The sequence below is a fragment of the Aotus nancymaae genome, unplaced genomic scaffold (genome assembly GCF_030222135.1).
Source record: "Aotus nancymaae isolate 86718 unplaced genomic scaffold, 86718_ANA_hifiasm-v0.15.2.pri h1tg000004l, whole genome shotgun sequence".
NCBI lineage: Eukaryota > Metazoa > Chordata > Mammalia > Primates > Aotidae > Aotus > Aotus nancymaae.
In genome coordinates this window covers 27819002-27838569 of record NW_026988415.1, presented here as the reverse complement: position 1 = coordinate 27838569, position 19568 = coordinate 27819002, and the positions used below count along the sequence as shown (strand labels likewise).

Sequence of the window (19568 nt, the reverse complement as noted above, 5' to 3'; positions counted from 1 at the left end):
TTTTTTTTTCTGATACGGTATCTGCCTTTTTGATAATGCTAGGTTTTCAATTGACTGGATTTGATTTGCTTTGTATTCCCATAGTGAACAGTTCCTTTAGGTAGATGCCCTTTAATCCTGGTAGCTATTTCACCTCCTTCCTCCCTTTGCTCACAGTGAATTAGGTAATTATCAGTCTTAGAAATCTCCATTAGGAATGTCTTTTCCGCAGTTAACAACAAAGCTCTGTTTTCATTTTATTTTATTTTTTGACTCCTGATTTTATTATTTAATTTCTTCTTTTCATTTAGTCTTCTGTGGTTAGGAAGCCTTGCCTCCCAAGACCAGAGTCAGTTGGAGCTGGTTGTTGTTGGAAGGAAGTGTGTTGGGGAACTGGGATGGGGGCAGGGGGACCCCCACTCTGCTGGTGGTCCTAGGTAGAGAAGAAGAACTGTACTTCAGAGCCCGGGGTGTGGTGGGAGGGGGATGAGGCAGGAGCAGCAATCTGGGGAGATGGGGCCCACCTCAGTCCCCAGCTTCATTTTCTTCTACTGTTTCCTCACTGGTGGCATTCTCTGCAGTCTTGGAGACCTTCTTTTTTTTTTTCTTTTTCTGGGTTTTTTGACTTGCAGAACTCTGGAGGAGCGCCTTTAGCTCTGTATCCTCAACCTCCATCTCAGACTTGTAGAGGTCAGGCTTGAAGGGACCACTGGTTTACTGCATAAGGCCAATGGGCATGAGTAGTACTGTAAATTTAAACTGGGCAACAAATTCACCCTCCTTCTCACAGAGAACATTAAATGGTTGCAGCAGTTCATGTTTGGCACACTTCACCACACCCATCTGAGGCTTCTTCTCATCTTAAAATGCTCTTAAAATAAGTGACCTGACATCAAAACGCCTTTCCATCTCACTGAAGAAGGCACATGTGGTTTTCATTTTCAGTCCATACTGTTTAGAGGGGTCTCATTTGTAAATAGTGGTTCTCTGTTCTGTATTCTTGGTCTTGCCCTCTCCTGAGCTGAAGAGAACATCCACAGCATATAGTTCATGTACCTCAAATTCAGCTTTTTCATGGTCCTTCTGCTGGTCTGTGCGATTCTGGTTAATGGTTTTTTCCTCCATTGATGACATGCTGCTTCAACTGGTTTGACAGCATACCTTCTATTGCAGCGCAGTTAAATGAGTGGGCAGTTTTGTTCTGAGCTTCTGTCTCTTGTGTGTTCTGGTTTCCAGGTTTGACCAGGTGCAGGGCAGCTTCAGCACAAAGGTGAGTTGCCTTAATAACATCTGCTTTCCTCCCTGTTACTTGGGTCCCCTGAGCTACATCAACCACAAAAGTATCACATTAGTGATGAAGCCATTCACATGGACCCCGAGGTCAATTTTTACCAAATTACCTTCCTTTAGAATATAATCCTGGTCGCTCTTCAAAGGGGAGAGGTGACATACACAGTTATTTACCAAAATGATGGTGGGAAAAGCAATACCTTTTTTCATTTCCTTTTTTTTCTCAAAGACTTTCCCTGTTTCTTCCATAATCATGGCATCTGAGCTAAATGCTTCCACCAAGGACCGAAGTACCTGGTTGGTGGTGTCGCCCCCCGTCTTATATTTGATCACAACCAGGTCCTTGGCAATAGTTTGCTCCTGCTGCTTGTCCTCGCCCGATATCTTCCTACCACCATCACTGGCAGCCTTGTTTCCCCTGAGCCGCCGCCTCTGTCTCCCTTCCCAGCCACAGGCTGTGGTCTGAGCCCCCTCAATCCTCGAGGAGAGGGCCAGCAAAATCTCTAGCAAGAAAGGGAGCCAGCAGGCAGGCAAGAGCAAAGCTCTGTTTTTAAATGAAGAGGTCTTTTTGTTTCATTTTTAAATACCCAGAGGCTCATTCTGACAAGTTTTCAGCTTCTTTGTAGCTTCCTTTATCTTCACTACATGACAAACAAATTCAATGTAACCTGTTCTGTAGTCTGTCCCTGTCTGTCACAGGGGGAAGGAAATCAAATAGGAGAGACAACTCGGAGCTGAAGGTTGTCAGAGAAGTAAAATGTTCTTACGAGGTGGTGCTGAGAATAAAGGGCATCCACACAGGTGTGCCTGACCAAGTTGATGGCTTTTGGGTGTGCATTTGGTATGGGGGAAGGGCCATTGAAGAGGTTTTGCGTTTGAACACCTGGAGAGCAAAGAGAGGGGTGTGGTTGGGGGCGAGTGGAGGAGACAAGGTGGTTGGTGGTTGCACTCTAGTCTGGGTCAGGGAGAAGTCCAAGTTCTATAGCAAGATGGGCTACTGGAACAAGCACTTTTTGGAAACAAGGGGCCCCACTGTGCTCAGGTAACAAAGCGGCATGGAGGGAGGAAGGGAAAGGGGTTATCAGCTAGATATTGAGCCTGTCCCACGTGTAACATTTTCAGGTTTCAGAACAAGAGTTCAACTTGGGATCCATATACCATATGTCTAAATATTTGAAATGTTTAAATCAACTAATACAACATGTTTTATTTAATGGTTTATCTCCAGTTATCATTATGACAACTGTACCTTCATAATGACCTCAAAGGCCAGTTTGGGTTCTAGAATTCTGACTCCTGCCCCAGTGACGTGGGAAGAACTGCTCCCCTTCCCCCTCCTGCTTTAGAAATATTTCAGACCTACACAAAATTGTAGAAAACATTACTATAAACATCCATGTACCTACTATTCAGCTTAAGAAATGTAACATTACAAATACAGTTGATGCCTGCTGTGGAGCCTTCTCTACTTGAATGCCCCTCCCTTTCTTTCCCTGAGAGGTAACCACCGTCTCAAAAGTGCTTGGCTTTCAAATGCACACCTTTCTGTAGGCTTCATTTGTATCCATCTCTTACATGCACACCTTTTAGTCTCTCTATATATACCCACAATCAATTTACGGTGATCATTAGTATGTTTTCTTAGAAGTCATATACATGGTATCATGTTTGTATCCTTTTGGACTGACTTTTTCCTTTATGCATTTTTCCCCTCTAGGCCTCAGCCCCTGTGAGTTCTAGTCTCCTCCCCAGCCCAGCCCTTGCTGTCCCTTTCGGTTTACCTGAAACAGCCCCTAGCCAGTGAATTAAGGCCGGTCTGACAGGAGGTGAAGCACAGCTTCTTCCTCTGTTGCTTGAAACCAGTGGCTCTCCAACCTTAGTGTTCATCAGAAGCCCCTGGGGGACTTGTTAAAACACAGCTTGCTGACCCCGCCCCAGATTTTCAGATTCCATAGGTCTTGGGTGGAGTCTGAGAATTCCCAGGTAATGCTGATGATGCTGTTTGGGGGACCAAACTTGGAGAACCACTGCTCCAGATCAAAGTCTGGGCCCAAGCTCAGCAATACCATGTGGCCTCCAGGCAACCTGGGCCATCCATGAAGTTTTCTTCAAAAGCATGCTCTAGAGCAGCACTGTCCAATAGACATGCAATGTGATCTACATGGGTAATTCTAAATGTTCTAGTAGCCACATTAAAAAACAAAAAGAAACCAATACAAACTTTAATATTTTAATTCAAGTATTATCATTTCAATGTGTAATTAGTATTAAAACATTAGTAAGATATGCAATATTATTTTGACACTTACAGCATATATTTAAACAGACTATCCATATTACAAGTGCTCAGTAGCCAGAATGTTGGCTAGTGACTAAGGTAGTAGACAACACAGCTCTAAAGACTTGAGCCCCATCTCTCTCTTTTCAAAAATTGTTTTAAACTTGACATTTTAATTATTTTTGGCCATGTTTCAGCTTATTCATTTGAAACAAACTTTTATTTTTAACTTGAACAAATAGTGTCAAATACATTCATGAAAGATAAAACTTAGATGTCACTACATATTACTCTTGAGGTAACAAACTTTGGAATAATACGTGTTATAAATTCTCACAGGGATCTGAAAAAAATAAAATAAAAACAATGAACAACAGAGTTTTCTTTCTTCATCTTTCTATCCCTCCCAACTGCAGGATGAAATGAAAAAAAAATAAACAATGGTATAACATTAACCAGCACCGACTTTCTAAATAGAAGAAAATGGTCAGCTCTGTGTATATCTGCAACATTTGTGTGCTATGTCTTAAACAAATAGAGAAGAACACCCTTTTTTTTTTTTTGTAACTCGCAAGCTTAGATATCAGGGTGCTTGTGGAACTGGTTCCAGTCAAATGATCACACCAACCTTGTCTGCCTAGCACCAGAAAGGCTTGTTGTTGTTGTTTTTATGTGAGAAGCAATTCTGGGATTTAAATAAATCTCTCGAGCTTTAACAGCCTGTGCTAGTTCCATAAATGATACTCCTTTACCCTCCCAGACCCTTGGTTTCCATATCTACCATATGGGAAAGAAGCTGTTATGAAATATACAGCTGTGAAAATGCAAAAGGAAAAAGAAAAATTGTTAACCATTGAAATATACTCAAAGACAGATATACCTTAAGACTTAATTCAACACATTCTTTTCATTTGTCACATAAAATACAAAAAGATAGAGCTAAACAAATATTTAGGTATTAGTCATTAAATGTGGTCCTACTTGAAATTCTTAGCTTTTTGCTATTTGTAACTAGTCACTTTGTAAAGGGCATTGAGTTGTCTCCTAGTTACTATAGGAGCCCGCATTTCTGTGGCTAAGTAATGAAGGCCCAACTACTGTGTGGCCCAGCTAAGTTAGCTGCTGCATCTGGCAACTGTTTTGTACACAAATATTGGTCTTAGGTAGTAGGTCTGATACATTGGCCACTTGTTAATAGTCTTGCAGCTAGAGGAAAAAAGACCTCAACATGAACAAATGAGTAGCCATGAAGTATATTTCAGACCACACTGCAGTTCATATTACTAGGTACATGAATAGTCTAGTAGCATTTTAAGTAAGTTAAATTGAATTTTTAAACTAATTTAAAACTTTTTCTTAGTTTACTGGGAATTAAAAAAAAAATAAAACTGTCAGTAACAGGTAAATGCCAGGAATAGTAGAGTGATTCTGAAAGCTATACACACATACCTGGATTTCCTCGGCTTCCCCTCTGCTGCGCCTTAGGAGTTCTTCACCTTGTTTTTTGCATCCTTCTCTTCTTCTTGTTCTTTTTCTTCCTCGCCTGCAGCACCTTGGATCTCTTCATCCCACTTTTCATACTGATATTTAGTGACTTCTTTAGTAAAGAATAATACAGACGTTGGGACTAGACATTCACAGAAAATATAGCCCAATTTATAACTAGCATCCAGTACTCCAGCCTCATGAGCAGGAGGACAGACTTAACTAAGAAAGGAATAGCTAGGCACCTTCCTACTGGTTTTCACAACAGTTCCATGGCCCTCACATTGCTGCCACTTGATCGTTTGCACAGTGACATTATTTCCCTTTTTTCCAGTAAATCTTCCACCCAAAACTGCTGATTATTTCTAGTTCTTTGGAGAAAAAGAGATCAGAATCATCAGGTCTGATCATATTCTAAGTGTTTCGGTCAGAACTTTGTGGGAAAATATTTGTTGCCTCAAAAGACAAATTCTATGGTGAAGCTCATTGGTTCCTCAACCCCCACGAATGTTTCATTTTTACCAAGGGCTCCTGTACCACTTCATTATTTGGGGGATCGACTTTCCAAGAAAAGCCATGAACCAAAAAGGATGTATACCATTTGCCTGTTCTTTTCTTTTGGGCGTCCCTTCTATTTCCTGCCGAGCTCCCTCCTAAACCCCTGTCTACCTGGCCATTCGTCTGTAGGCTTGCAAATGGAATCGATGATCTCAGATCTCCTGTCAAACACAGTTTGGTAGAGGGCGGCATGTTCTCTCAAAACCATAGAGGTCGTTAGAGAATTGGGCTTTGACTCATTGGGACACATTCGGCCTTAAGTTTCAGGAGGGCCCCGACCCCCGCTTCACCACCAGCTTCACTGTGCCCGCACTGCGGCCCTGCCCAGAGCCCTCAAGCGCCGGTGTTCCCTCCTCCTCACCACTGCCACTTGCCAGTTCCTCACCCTCGGGGGCCGCGGCCTCCTGTGTGGCCGGTTCCTCTGCAGACTCCTCTGCAGCGGGTTTCTCTTCCCGCTCCTCCTCTGTGGACGGTTCCTCCGCCGCCGGTTCCTCTGAGGCCGATTTCTCTGCGGCGGGTTCCTCTGCAGGCTCCTCCTCTGCAGCTGGTTTATCTTCCGGTTCCTCTATGGCAAGTTTCTTCGCCGCCAGTTCCTCTGCGGCTGCTTCTTCTGAGACCAATGATCTCAGAACTCCTATCAAACACAGGTTAATAGAGGGCAGCATGTTTTCTCAAAACTATAGAGGTCGTTAGAGAACTGGGCTTCAACTCTTTGGGACACATTCGGCCTTAACTTTCAGGAGGGCCCTGACCCCCGCTTCACCACCCACTTTACCAGCTGTGCCCGCACTGCGACCCTGCCCAGAGCCCTCGGGCGTACAGATCCCCGCCTCCCCGCCAGTGCCGCTAGCCTGTTCCTTACTATTGCGCACTGCTTTCTTTGCGGGCTCCTCCCCTGCAGGCTTCTCCTCTGCAGCCTCCTCCGCGGGCTCTTCTGCGGGTTCCCTGGCCATCTCGGCCGGGTCTGCTGGCACCTCAGGCTCTGGGACCAACTCGGCCTCCTCGATCAGGCCCAGGTCATCGCCTTCTGGGGCCCCGGCCCCTGCACCCAGCCTCGCGGACACGAGCAGCGGGGGCTCATCAGAGCTGGGCATCACAGGGTGGGGCAGCGCCACCGGGCGGCCGCCATGCATCGGCATCAGGATGTGGTCGTTGTGATAGATGCGGTGGAGAAGGTTGTGGACCAGCTCCAGGAACTCCATGTAAAAGCCTACTATGGGGTAGCGATGGGCGGCCACAACCAAGTGGAAGTTGTCATCCTCTTCCTCCTCCTCCTCCCCCTCCTCGTTTTCCTCCTCCTCCTCTTCCTCTTCCTCGTCCTCCTCCTCGTCCTCCTCCTCCTCCACGTCTTCCTCCTCCTCCTCCACATACTCCATTTCCTCCTCCACATACTCCATTTCCTCCTCCTCCCTATCTGACTCCAACTCCTCTTCCATCTCCACCTCCACCTCTACCAGCCCAATGTCGGATTTCTCCTTGGCGCTCCCGCTCCCGGGGGCTGCAGCCAGGTCTGCCACCTGCTCACCCTCCTCCTCCCTGAGGCCTCCCATGGGCCCTGCATCTCCGGCCACCTCAGCTGTGGGCACCACGTCGCCACTGTTGGGGCCGGAGTCGCTACCCTCCTGGTTACCAGCTCCGGCCACCTCAACTTGCACTCCCTCCTGGCTCACTGGGGCCTCCTGGTCCCCTTGGGTTGGGTCTGGATCCTCTGTGGCAGACATGACGGTCAGTACCTCAACTGGGGTGGCGACCAGGCTGAGGTGAAGACGGTGGCTGTGGCTGAGGGGAGGCGAGAGGCTGGCTGCTGAGGGAATATGAGTCTGTCTCCTTATTGAGGGAATAAAAGTCTGTCTCTGAGGACACCCTAAGGTGGGAAGGGCAGGGAGCCAATCCCAAGAAGCCTCCCGCCAAGGCTGGCCTGAGAGAACTCAGACCGGAAGGGAAAGATTCCCGTAGGCAGGCCACAGGGGGCGGAACCGGAAGTGTCTACGAGGGCCTCTCAGCTTTTTCAGTGAGCTCTAAGCTCATTTGCTGAAAACTTCAGATTGACATGCTCTGCATCCAATGAATGATCCAAGCCCTTAAGCTTTAGGACAACTCAGAATTCAGAACTCTACCTGTTCCTTGAGGCTTTAGTGTCCCGGGCTACCCTTTAGGTCCACACAAGTCCTGCCCTTTTAATTTTATGATTATTAGCAACACTATAGTGGTCCAATGTGGAGACACCCTGGAGCATGTGAACTGCAAGGTGTCAACAGAGTTCACTTATTTCCACCTAGTAATGGCTCATGCCAGTAGAGACAGGGTCATAAAAATGTTATATAGCTCAGACCTAAGCAGTTGTGAAAACCTCCCAAGAAGAGAGGTAAGACTTTCAATGATTTAACGTAGGTAAAGCTACTTAGAAAAGAATGTGCAGAGTTGAAATGGATGCAGTCATCACTGAGTGTTGAGGTGGTTGTTGAGGTGGGAAATGACAGACACTGGAAGGTGTTTAATGAATCCTGCCAAATTCACTTCAAACCTCCAAATAATGAAAAAAAAAAAAAAGATTCTTTTTAAAAAGGACCAGGTCATCTCATAAGAGCTAAGCATAAAAAACACCAAAAGGGCCCAGGCACTGTGGCTCACACCTGTAATCCCAGAACTTTGGGAGGCCAAGGCAGGCAGATCACCTGAGGTCAGAAGTTTGGGACCAGCCTGGCCAACATGGTAAAACCATGTCTCTACTAAAAATACAAAAAATTAGCTGGGCATGGTGGCACATGCCTGTAGTCCCAGCTACTTGGGAGGCTAATGCAGCAGAATCGCTGGAACCAGGGAGGCGGAGGTTGCAGTGAGTCAAGATTGCGCCACTGCACTCCAGCCTGGGCAACAGAGCAAGACTCCATCTCAAAAACAAAAAACAAAACAAAACAAAAGAAAACAAAGCAAAACACCAAAAGAACAGGCTTCCTAGGGTGTTTCAAGCAACAGCCCAAAACTTTTTGTTGATTTCAAGACCCACTTAACCAAGATTCAAGTAGTAAGTAATTCTGAACATTCTGGAGAAATCAACGTTATTTTGTATTCATTCTATGAAAACTTTTTTTGTCACACTACAACTACTCTGAAAAAAATTGCAAGTAGCATATTTCATGTATTGAATTTAGGAATAATAATACCATTAAATATCATCAAAGTGAGCAGGAAGTTTTTATTTTTCCTTTCATGAACTCAATCAAATTTCAGTGTTTCTATTTTTCTTTAGTTTCACTTAAAAAAAGGAGCATGGTGCTGTCATAAACCATTGGTTTAAATCTGGAAGGCAATGTGGAAAATTTCTAATCCAAAATACTAACTATAAAGACAGCAAATCCGAGGTAGAACCCCAATCTGAGGTCTAGAATTGGCTTTAATATTTGCTTCCTGATGTGAAGTAGGGAAAGTTACTTATTTCTAGGCCTTAGTTTTATCATTTGTGAGGTTAGGATAATAATTCCCTAGCTACCTCGCAAGGCTGATTTGAGAATCAAGTAAGATAAGACTTAGGAATTCTCTCTAAAAAAAAAAGAATCAATTAAGATAATGGGCTGAAAGCCCTTTTCATACTGTAAAATGCTATACATGTATATGATTACATCAACAATAATTTTTCCCTGTTCTTAAATTATAGGAAAGAAGCTATCAGGTATAGTTGGCCCTCTGTATCCATGGATTCTGCATGTGTGGATCCAACTAACTGTGGATCAAAAATATTCAGAAAAACATTGCATATGCACTGAACGTGTGCAGACTTTTCTTTTTGTCATTATTCACTAAACAATATAGTACAACAACTATTTAGATAGCATTTACATTGTATTAGGTATTGCAAATAATCTAGAGATGACTTAAGGCATACATGATAATGTGTGTAGGTTATACGCAAATACTATGCCATTTTGTATCTGGAACTTGGGCATTTGCAGATTTTGGTATTTGCAGGAGGTTTTGGAACCTATCCCCCATGGTTAATGAGGGATGACTGTAGTCTCTCAGGCCTTCAGAGAACCCTCTAATTTGGATTTGGAGGAATCAGATTTTTCCTATATACATGGAGTTATATCCTCTCCTGGCTAAGTACATACCCTGTCAAGATTTGAGTGAAATAGGTAGATGGAATGAGATGGGATTATATTTATGATATTAACTATTTGTTGAAAATATTTTGTCAGTTTGATTTTGCCTTCTTAGTTGGTTAATGTTTCCAGGTATTTAGTTTTTCATTTATATGTTGCAATTTACTTTTAATGTTAACTTCATTGTAAATTTGCAAATCTTCTTGTACAGAGAATTTTTATATTATATTTTCTTTTTGGGGATCCTCTTAATGTTTACCTTTAGCTCCTTAATCCACAGTGTGAGATTAAAGTCTCAGATGATTTTTATTTTGAACAGCTCACCTATAGCACCTCGTATTGAGTAACTCTTCCTGTCTATACCGATATGTGGCCATGAACTCTTTAGCATTTTCTATAAAGGTAGAAAAAATGCAAGAGAAAATTCATTTCCCCAAATTTCAGAACTTGAAATGGCCTTTAGCTATTGAGTACAAGCTTATACTTTAAGTGGAAAAATTAAGGCCTGCAGTAGTTAACTGGCTTTCCAATGTCATACTACTCAATGGAGGAGCCAGGAGAAGAACCAACATCTCCTGACCTTTAATCTGAAATTGAGACAGGAATGCTTATTTTACATACAGCTTCAGGGGCAACTTGACAGCACAAGGTTGATTACCCAGACAAATAAATGGCTATGAGTTGAGGGTCTCTGAAATTCAGACAAGCCTGTCTGAATTGAGAAGGGAGGTAAAAAAGCAGTACCTGACATTCAGAGCTGGGCTGGCACTCATAGCTAAGCCATCTTTTTCTCCTACTGAATATAAACAATCGCATAGAACACCAACATCACACAGGATCACTCTGTGTCTATGATAAAAAGAAACAAAGCAAGGCCACTTTATAATTTCATTCAAGCAAAGAAAAATGAAGTCACAAAATACTAAACAAATACTAAGCTTAGCTTGTCTTGATTAAAATGAGTACCACTTCTTTACCAATTACAGCTTTATACTGGTTCTAATATCCCCCCTCTATAAATAATATTTATCAAAATACCAATCAGAACTGTACCCACTTTCTGATAGCATTTAATCTAGAACAAATCCTCACTTTGTTCAAAACTTCCTCATATTCTAAGCTTTGGAATTGGGGAAGGAAGTGATATTGCCTCTGGCAAGAAAATAGGCATAGGGGATTTGATAGAAGTCTTGGGGTGAGGAAGGTGTCTAATGGGGCACCCTTGTTTTCTGCTGCAATGGTATCACCAGGACTGGCTTTACACTGTCTTAGTGAAAACAAATACAGTCAGGTAGATGGTTTTTGTATACTTATAGTATTCCTACTTTTTTTCCTTTTACCTCCTTTCTGTCTATGTCCATCCATTTTTGTTTCATAACTTTGAACAGGACCATTACTATTCACTTTAAAGGAGCATGTTACCAAAAATCCCAAACCAAAAACCACAGAAGTGTCTTCCTCTTCCAGAAGAGCTGGACTGTCCACTTGAAGGTACAGGACAAATACACCAGATCCTAGTCATTCAATCATTCACTGAGTATATATCTATCACCTACTATATGCCTGGAGTTATGTCAAGGACTGGGGACACTTTGGTGCTTAAGATCCATGGCTTGATCTATCTAGTTCATGGTCTACAGGGGAAGACAAACATTTGGATGATGATGACACAAGGTGTCAAGAACTATAACAGGGATGAACACAAGGTACTATGGGATCTCATGAGAGAGAATAATTAGCTAAGGCTGAGGGGGTGGTAGGGAAGGTGGGTTGGTGACTGGGAAGGTGCTCAAGAGGGGGCATTTCAGCTGATTCCTGAAACTAGGAGTTTAACCAGCAATAAATATTGGGGGGAAGTCATTGCAAGTAAAGGAAGCAGCATGGATAAAGGCAGAGGTATGTGTATATTGGTCCAAGGCAATGAAATGGCTGGAGCATTGGGCAGAGTGGCAGTTGGGCCTTTAAAGCAGGTGGGGCTGGGGATGGATACTCCATTCTCCATGATGTGCTTATTTCACATTGCATATCTGTACCAAAACATCTCATATATCTGATAAATATATACACCTACTATGTACCCACAAAAATTAAAAATAAAAGAAATAGAAAAATAAAGCAGATGGGGCAATGACTAATGAATGCTTCTCTAAAGAGTTTGCCCTTTAGCCTGAAAGGGCCAGACTGTCCACTAGAAGCATCAGGACAAATACTCTAGACTCTAGTAATTCAATCGTTCACTGAGTTTGCCCTTTGTCTTAAAACTCCTTTGCATGTTTTCCCTTTGTATAGAAGAAATTTCTAGAAGTATTACTGCAAGTTTTCAGCCTCTTATGTTCTTAGTTATTTTAATGGGTCTTCCTTTCAGGTTGTCCAATGGCTACCTCCTTAGCATTTAGGTTTTAGTCAAAGGGCACTCAACGGGGGTTGTCCCTGACCACCGTGACTAAAACTGTTACCTACCTTCACCCCAATCACTGTTATATCACTACGCTGTTTTATTTCCTTTATAGCCCTTGTACTAATTTAACTAATTTTATCTTTGTTGTATCCTCTATTCTTACCACCACCACTCTAGATGCCATAAACACAGGAATTACTGTCTGTTTCCTCTGATATTTACCCAAACACCTAGAATGGTGCCTGGAACATAGTAAATAAATACTTGTTAGATGACTGTTTTCTCTACATTGGTTAGCTGTACAAGGTGCAAAACCAAATGTTAAGTTGCAAGATCATGTTTATAAATTGGATGAGCCTCCAGTGGGATAGTAAGATTAAGGTTGTTTTGAATTTCTGTAAAGTGTTGGTAATTTCCTGAGACGTCAATACATCTCTGTTTTTAGATCGAGAAAGCAACTTCAGGGGAAAAGTGAGCCAGTATATATAAGATTACAGGGGCTTATACGAGTGTTAAAATGTGTTTGTTTTGTGGTTAACACATGCCAAATTGCAACTTTTGCAGAGAATTCACATGTAAGCCAACTTCCTGTCTACTTATATGGTGTGAGTTAAAGTCTTCTGATATTTTCTTGCCCCATCTTGCCACAGGGTCTGAAATTCCCCATTTTAGCATAATTTTGTAAGACATTTCAGAGACAAGTACATTAGAGGTTAACATAATGTCACAACCTACCTGAAAGTTGGTGTCATTAACCAGATATTACTTTAAGGCAGGGACTTAAGGAAGTGAAATAGAAATTTTGAAAATATGTAAGGAGTAGAGGAATAAAGAAAAGATCTGAGGCCAGGCTCATTGGCTCACACCTGTAATCCCAGCACTTTGGGGGACCAAAGCAGGCAGATAATTTGAGGTCAGGAGTTCAAGACCAGCCTGGCCAAAATAGTGAAACCCTGTCTCTACTAAAAATACAAAAGTTAGCTGGGTGTAGTGGCAGGTCCCTGTAATCCCACCTACTTGGGAAGCTGAGGCATAAGAATTGCTTGAACCCAGGAAGCAGAGATTGCAGTGAGCCAAGATGGCGCCACTCACTGCACACCAGCCTGGGCTATAGAGCAAGACTCAGTCTCAAAAAAAAAAGGAAAAAGATTTTTAAAAAGGAGGCTGGGTGCAATAGCTCACGCCTGTAATCCTAGTACTTTGGGAGGCTGAGGTAGGTGGATCACGAGGTCAGGAGTTTGAGGCCAGCCTGACCAACATTACTTCTGGGCAGGGATGAAATTTCAAGTCCCCAGTAGTGCTCTGCGGATCCTGGCTGAGATGGAAAAGGGTGCTTTGCTACTGCTTTTCCATGTGGCCTCCACTGTAACCATGGAAGAGGTCCACCTTACCACTAGACCGGGCTAGAATGAAAGTTCTGGCCACCTGCTCAGCCTTCTTTGTCACCAACCTGCAGTGGAGAGGGAGAGGGGGAAGAGGTGCCTTGTTACAGCCTTGTGAAGGTAGGAGTCTAGGTTTCCCAGTTGGCCTATGCTGTCATGGTTTGGAATGAGACCATAGGTTTAAATTTTTTTCCATAGTGTTTAACTGAATGCTATGGTTTAAATGTTTGTCCCTTTCAAAACTCATGTTGAAATTTAATTTCCATTGTGATTACATTGGGAAGTGGGAGCCTTTTTTTTCTTTTGACATTGTGTCTCTTTCTGGCGCCCAGGTTGGAGTGCAGTTGTGCGATCATAGCTCACCATAGCCTCGAACTTCCAGGCTCAAATGATCCTCCTGCCTCAGCTTCCCAAGTAGCTTGAACTACAGGTGTGTGCCACCACACCCAGCTAATTATTTTATTTTTTGTAGAAACAGGGACTCTCTTTGTTGTCCACGCCGGTCTCAAACTCCTGAGCTCAAGTAATCTTCCCACCTTGGCCTCCCCAAATTCTGAGATTACAGGCATGAGGGGAATTGGGACCTTTAAAAGATGTTCAAGTCATTAGGGATCCACTCTCATGAATGGAGTAATGCCATTATCATGGCAATGGGTTTGCCCCCTCTTGCTCACTCTCATGCTCCTTGCTCACTCTATCATCTTCTCTTTGCCCTTCCACTATGTGATGCCTTCTGCCATATTATTTTGCAGGAAGAAAGCCCTCACCAGATGGCAGCACCTTGATCTCAAACTTCCCAGCTTCCAGAACTGTGAGCCAATAAATTTCTGTTTATTATAAATTACCCAGTATGTGGTATTCGGTTGTAGTAGCAAAAAGAGTCTTAAGACACTGAAGTAGGGTGATATTTTCTAAAAGTTTTCTATCTCGTTAGCCTGCCATTTTCCTGGTCCTTTGGCTAGAGAGAGCAGGTTTTTCTTGAAACATTTTAAGTCTGCACTCATTGGTGTTTCCTGGTTACAGGCTTCTACAGAACCCAGTTAGAAATATATGAGGCAAGAATAAAACTTACAGAATTTAACACCATGACATTCCTTGGGTCCCAAGTCCCCTAGTTGCTCTTTCTCCTTTTCTCCACCTTTTAGAATCTTCACATGTTTATTTGTACGTGATGTCCAGAGTTCTTAATTGTAGTTAGTGGGAGAAATGTAAAGCAGTGCATCTACTCCTCCATCTTTTAAGTATTACCATTTTAGGCACAGGAGACATTTTGATGCAGCTATTTTGGAATAGCTTCAGAACAGTCATGTTAAAACACGGGAATACTTTTATTACTAGGTAATATACACATGATCATTTCTGCCTTTTATTTCATCATATCCCTGACCTCCTTGGAAGTGGAACTTCCTTTATCTCTCTGAAGTAAAGCAAAACTGCTTAACATAAATGGGGTTCCCTTATACTTGCAGAAGAGACCTTCTGTTGAATCTTTCTCTGGTTCCTTCTTAGATGGTGCCCATTAATGGTTCATCTGATTATCAGAGGAGAAAAGAGATGTCATTTACACTGAGTTGGAAATAGAAACAGAAGTTGGGAGCCTGTAGCATCTGATTTATTCTTGCAACAAATGAACACTTACCGATTATACTTATCCTGTAGTGGTTTTCATTAGAATGGAGACATAGACAGTGATTAGCCGTGAGGTCAATAAATAGTAAATTGTAGTCCAAAGCAACAAAAGTTACTGAAATAATGTCTTCACTGGCAGAGTTCATGATTACATCAAGGTAACCTATGGGTAAACGGCTTGCCACTTTTCTGGAAAAGTCATCGCCATTGTTCATAGAATTTTCCTCCCTTCTCTTTCAACACAAAGTGATAGCTTTTGCCATCACCTCTTAACTTCTGTTGCTCAGGAATCTCAGTTGGAAATGAGACAGAAGACTAGAGACAGAAGAAGCCTACCTAGAGTTATGCAAATTAACTGAGCCTATTGAGCAAATGTTGATTGTATATGATATACAGTACATATATCCTTTAGTTAATGCTGTCAAATTCTATGGAGAGAACTCTCAGATTTAAATGGCAATGAATAAGGAGAGTCTAATATTTTGGCTTAATCAACTGACTTACAAATTATGTGATGTTAAACAGATAAATGAGTTTTGGTTAAACAGATAAATGAGTTTTGGGATTGTATTCCTCAATAAATTTTTTCATCTAGTTAACTGTTTCCCTTGAGCATTATAACTGTTAAGAGCTCTAATCTTGGAATTGGACTGCATGACTTCAGTTTATAGCTTTGTCACTTAACTATTTGTGAGACTTGGGGCAAATTATCTAACTTTTCAGAGGTTTGGTTTCTTCAGTGCTAAACTGAGCATCTTGGCAGCACCTGTCTCTCAAGAGTTATTTCGAGATTTGGCTGCAATAAAAATTATGAATCCCTAGAAAAACCTGGCGCATTATCAGCATTCAATGCATGTTACCTAAAATAATAAAGTTTTTTTTTCAGGAGAATACATTTAATTATGTGGATGGATATCAGCTGCTGACAGCATTTATTGGCCTTTGTTTTCTCCCCTTCTGGCCTCTGGTGTATAGTTGGGTAGTGCCTTGGTTTTCAGGTGCTTCATTGTAGTACCAGTGCCTTGACAAAATTTTGGGCTTATTTTTATTATGAAAACTTGTGGGATTGTAAGGTATGTATTTGTCCAGAGAGTCTGGCCATTGGTAGGTAATAATTTTAGGGACTTAAACTGGCATAAAAGAAACAGGCAAACCAAATAGAAAATGTGGTTGAGATGAAGGTATCACCTTTCCCTCTCATCTCATTCTGATTTGAGTCTTTTGTGACATTGTAAACTGGGAATATATATCTGGAGCTGATATGCCTGTAGTTATGTATATCAGTTTCTTACTATTCAGAATCTCCCTTCAGGGAATACTGATTCCTATGTACTGTTACTTATTAATACAATCTGGAATGACTTTTGCTTATCATTACAACTTTACATCCAAAAATACATTGCATATTTAGCCTCTTTTAGCCATCTTAAAGGGGATATGATGGTTGATTATCTGAAGAATAATGCCTGAAGATAGTACAGTCATGCATCACTTAATGAAGGGGATAAGTTTTGAGAAATGCATCATTAGGCAATTTTGTCATTATTGTGTGAACATCAGAGTGCACTTACACAAACACAGATGGTATAGCATAGGCTATGTGGTACAAGTCTAGTTTTCCTAGGCTACAAACCTATACAGCTTGTTAATATACTAAATTCTGTACAGGCAATTGTAATGCAATGGTATTTGTGTATCTAGATAGATATTTGTGTATCTAGATAGATAGGGTACACTAAAAATGCGTATAAAAAATTAAAAATGGTATTTCTATATGGGACATTTACTATGGATGGAGCTTACAGGATTAGATATTGCTTTGGATGAGTCAGTGAGTAGTGAGTGAATGTGAAGGCTTAGGACATTACCGTACCCAATTATAGACTTTATAAACACCGTACACTTAGGTTACATTAAATTTATTATTTTTATTTTTTACAGTAAATGTACAATAATATTTTTCTTTCTTCAATAATGAACTTAGCTTACTGTAACACTTTATTTTATTAACTTAAATTTTCTTTTTTTTGAGACAGTGTCTCGCTCTGTCACCCCAGCTGGAGTACAGTGGCACAATCTCGGCACTGCAACCTCCACATGCTAGGTTCAAATGATTTTCCTGCCTCAGCCTCCCAAGTATCTGGGATTACAGGTATGCCCCATCATGGCCAGCTAAGCCCAGCTAATTTTTGTATTTTAGTAGAGATAGAGTTTCACCATTTTGGCCAGGCTGGTCTCAAACTCCTGGCTTTAACTGATCTACCTGCCTTGGCCACCCAAAGTACTGGAATTACAGGTGTGAGCCACTGTGCACAGCCACCAGCCAACTTTTTAATTTTTTAAACTTTTTGACTCTTTGGTAATAACAATTTAAAACATAGACACATTTTACAGCTGCACACAAATATTTTATTTCTTTATATCCTTATTTTATAATTTTTTTTTTTTTTTTTTTTTTTTACTTTTCAAACTTTTTTGTTAACTAAGAGACAAATACCCACATTAGCTTAGGTCTACACAGGGTGAGAATCATCAATATCATTGTCTTTCACCTCCACATTTTGTCCCATTGGAAGATTTTTAGGGGCAATATAATGCATGGAGCTGTCATCTGTAACAATGCCGTCTTCAGGAATACCTCCTGAAGGATCTGCTTGAGGCTTTTTTACAGTTAAATTTTATTTTTTATATGTATAAGGAATACACTCTAATATAATATGAAAAGTATACTATAGTAAATACATAAAGAACCTAGCTGTTTATTATAATTATCAGGTACTATATGCTGTACATAATTGTGTGTGCTATACCTTTATATAACTGGTAGCATAGTAGGTTTGTTTACATCAATATCACCAAAAACACATAAGTAATGCATTGTGCTATGGTGTTATAATGGCTACAAGTCACTAGACAATATAAATTTTTCAGTTCTGTATAATCTTATTATAATGGAGTTATATATGTGGCCTGCTGTTGACCAAAACATCATTATGCATCACATGACCATATGTAGCCATAGTTTAAAAAATTATTCTTCATTGTAAGTTTTTAGAAAAAATATTTAATAATAAATATTTTTAAATGATAGCAGTAGGAAGAGATGGAAGAGATCAGACAAGTATATTTTAGTTTGCCAAAATAGCAACATAAAACCTAGTCATTTTTTGTGCCAAATTTTCAGTCACTGTATTAGATCTAAGGCTGTATAAAGTATTTCTTTTCCATTTATTTATTAATTCACTAAAATTTATTTAGTGCCTACTTTGTGTTAGGTACCTTGCTGGGCTGTGGTTATATTACTGAAAACTAGATGAACAAGAACTCTTCATTCATGGGATTTCAATCTAGTGGGTATGGAAGGTGGAGACAGAGGATCAAAAATGTAAACAAATAAGGTTAATTTCAGGATAAGTGTTCTGAAATAAATACCGTCCTGTGATAAAATGTAAATAGAGGGGAATTACTAGGTAGCATGATTTAGGAAGGCCTCTAATAAAGGAAAAATAGTTAATTAAGCTGAAATTTGAGGATAAGAATGAGATACAAGATATTTAAATAGGAAATAAATAAGATATATAAAAATCTGAGAAGAGAATTCTAGTAATTGGAATGAATGACAGAGAAGAACTTTGAACATTCTTACAACTGAAAGAAGATCAATGATATTTGAGTAAAGAGCATACAGATACTTTTAATTCTTTAAATGTTTGGGAGAATTTACCAGTGAAGCCATCTGATTCTGGGCTTTTCTTCATTAAGAGGAAAAGAACTAAAACAAATTTACAAGGAAAAAGCAAACAACCCCATCAAAAAGTGGGTGAAGGTTATGAACAGACACTTTTCAAAAGAAGACATTTATGTAGCCAACAAACATATGAAAAAATGCTCATCATCACTGGTCATTAGAGAAAAGCAAATCAAAACCACAATGAGATACCATCTACCACCAGTTCCAATGGTGATCATTTAAAAGTCCAGAAACAACAGTTGCTGGAGAGGCTGTGAGAACCAGGAATGCTTTTACACTGTTGGTGGGAGTGTAAATTAGTTCAACCATTGTGGAAGACAGTGTGGCGATTCCTCAAGGATCTAGAAATAGAAATACCATTTGACCCAGCAATCCCATTACTGGGTATATACCCAAAGGATTATAAATCTTTCTATTATAAAGACACATGCACATGTATGTTCATTGTGGCACTGTTTACAATAGCATAGAATTGGAACCAACCCAAATGTCCATCAGTGACAGACTGCATTTAAAAAATGTGGCACATATACACCATGGAATACTATGCAGCCATAAAAAAGATGAGTTTGTGTCCTTTGTAGGGACATGGATGAAGCTGGAAACCATCATTCGCGGCAAACTGATAAAAGAACAGAAAACCATATACTGCATCTTCTTCATAAGTGGGTGTTGAACAATAAGAACACATGGACACAGGGAGGGGAACATCACACAC

At 40.9% G+C, this 19568-nt stretch overlaps 1 protein-coding gene and 1 pseudogene across 1 annotated transcript; both read right to left on the bottom strand.

The window, feature by feature from the left end:
* Window positions 1–504: 504 nt before the first annotated feature.
* LOC105733789 (proliferation-associated protein 2G4-like) lies at window positions 505–1539 on the bottom strand (annotated as a pseudogene).
* A 2249-nt stretch (window positions 1540–3788) lies between these two features.
* Window positions 3789–7311, bottom strand: LOC110569446 (cancer/testis antigen family 47 member C1-like). Its single transcript, XM_064384554.1, has 5 exons — window positions 7039–7311; window positions 6463–6942; window positions 5976–6126; window positions 4997–5144; window positions 3789–3890 (listed from the first exon to the last, which is right to left on the bottom strand). Exons 1-4 carry the CDS (start codon window positions 7309–7311, stop codon window positions 5029–5031), a joined length of 1020 nt encoding a protein of 339 aa, XP_064240624.1. The 3' UTR covers window positions 3789–3890; window positions 4997–5028.
* Between the last annotated feature and the right edge of the window lie 12257 nt (window positions 7312–19568).

Coding starts and splice junctions, on each gene's coding strand:
- LOC110569446 (XM_064384554.1), bottom strand. CDS start 7,311: ATGTCTGCCACAGAGGATCCAGACCCAACCCAAGGGGACCAGGAGGCC. Junction 6,943..7,038: donor CCGACATTGGGCTGGTAGAG/GTGGAGGTGGAG, acceptor GAGGAGGAGGAG/GAAGACGTGGAGGAGGAGGA. Junction 6,127..6,462: donor AGGAGCCCGCAAAGAAAGCA/GTGCGCAATAGT, acceptor CCAGCTGCAGAG/GAGGAGCCTGCAGAGGAACC.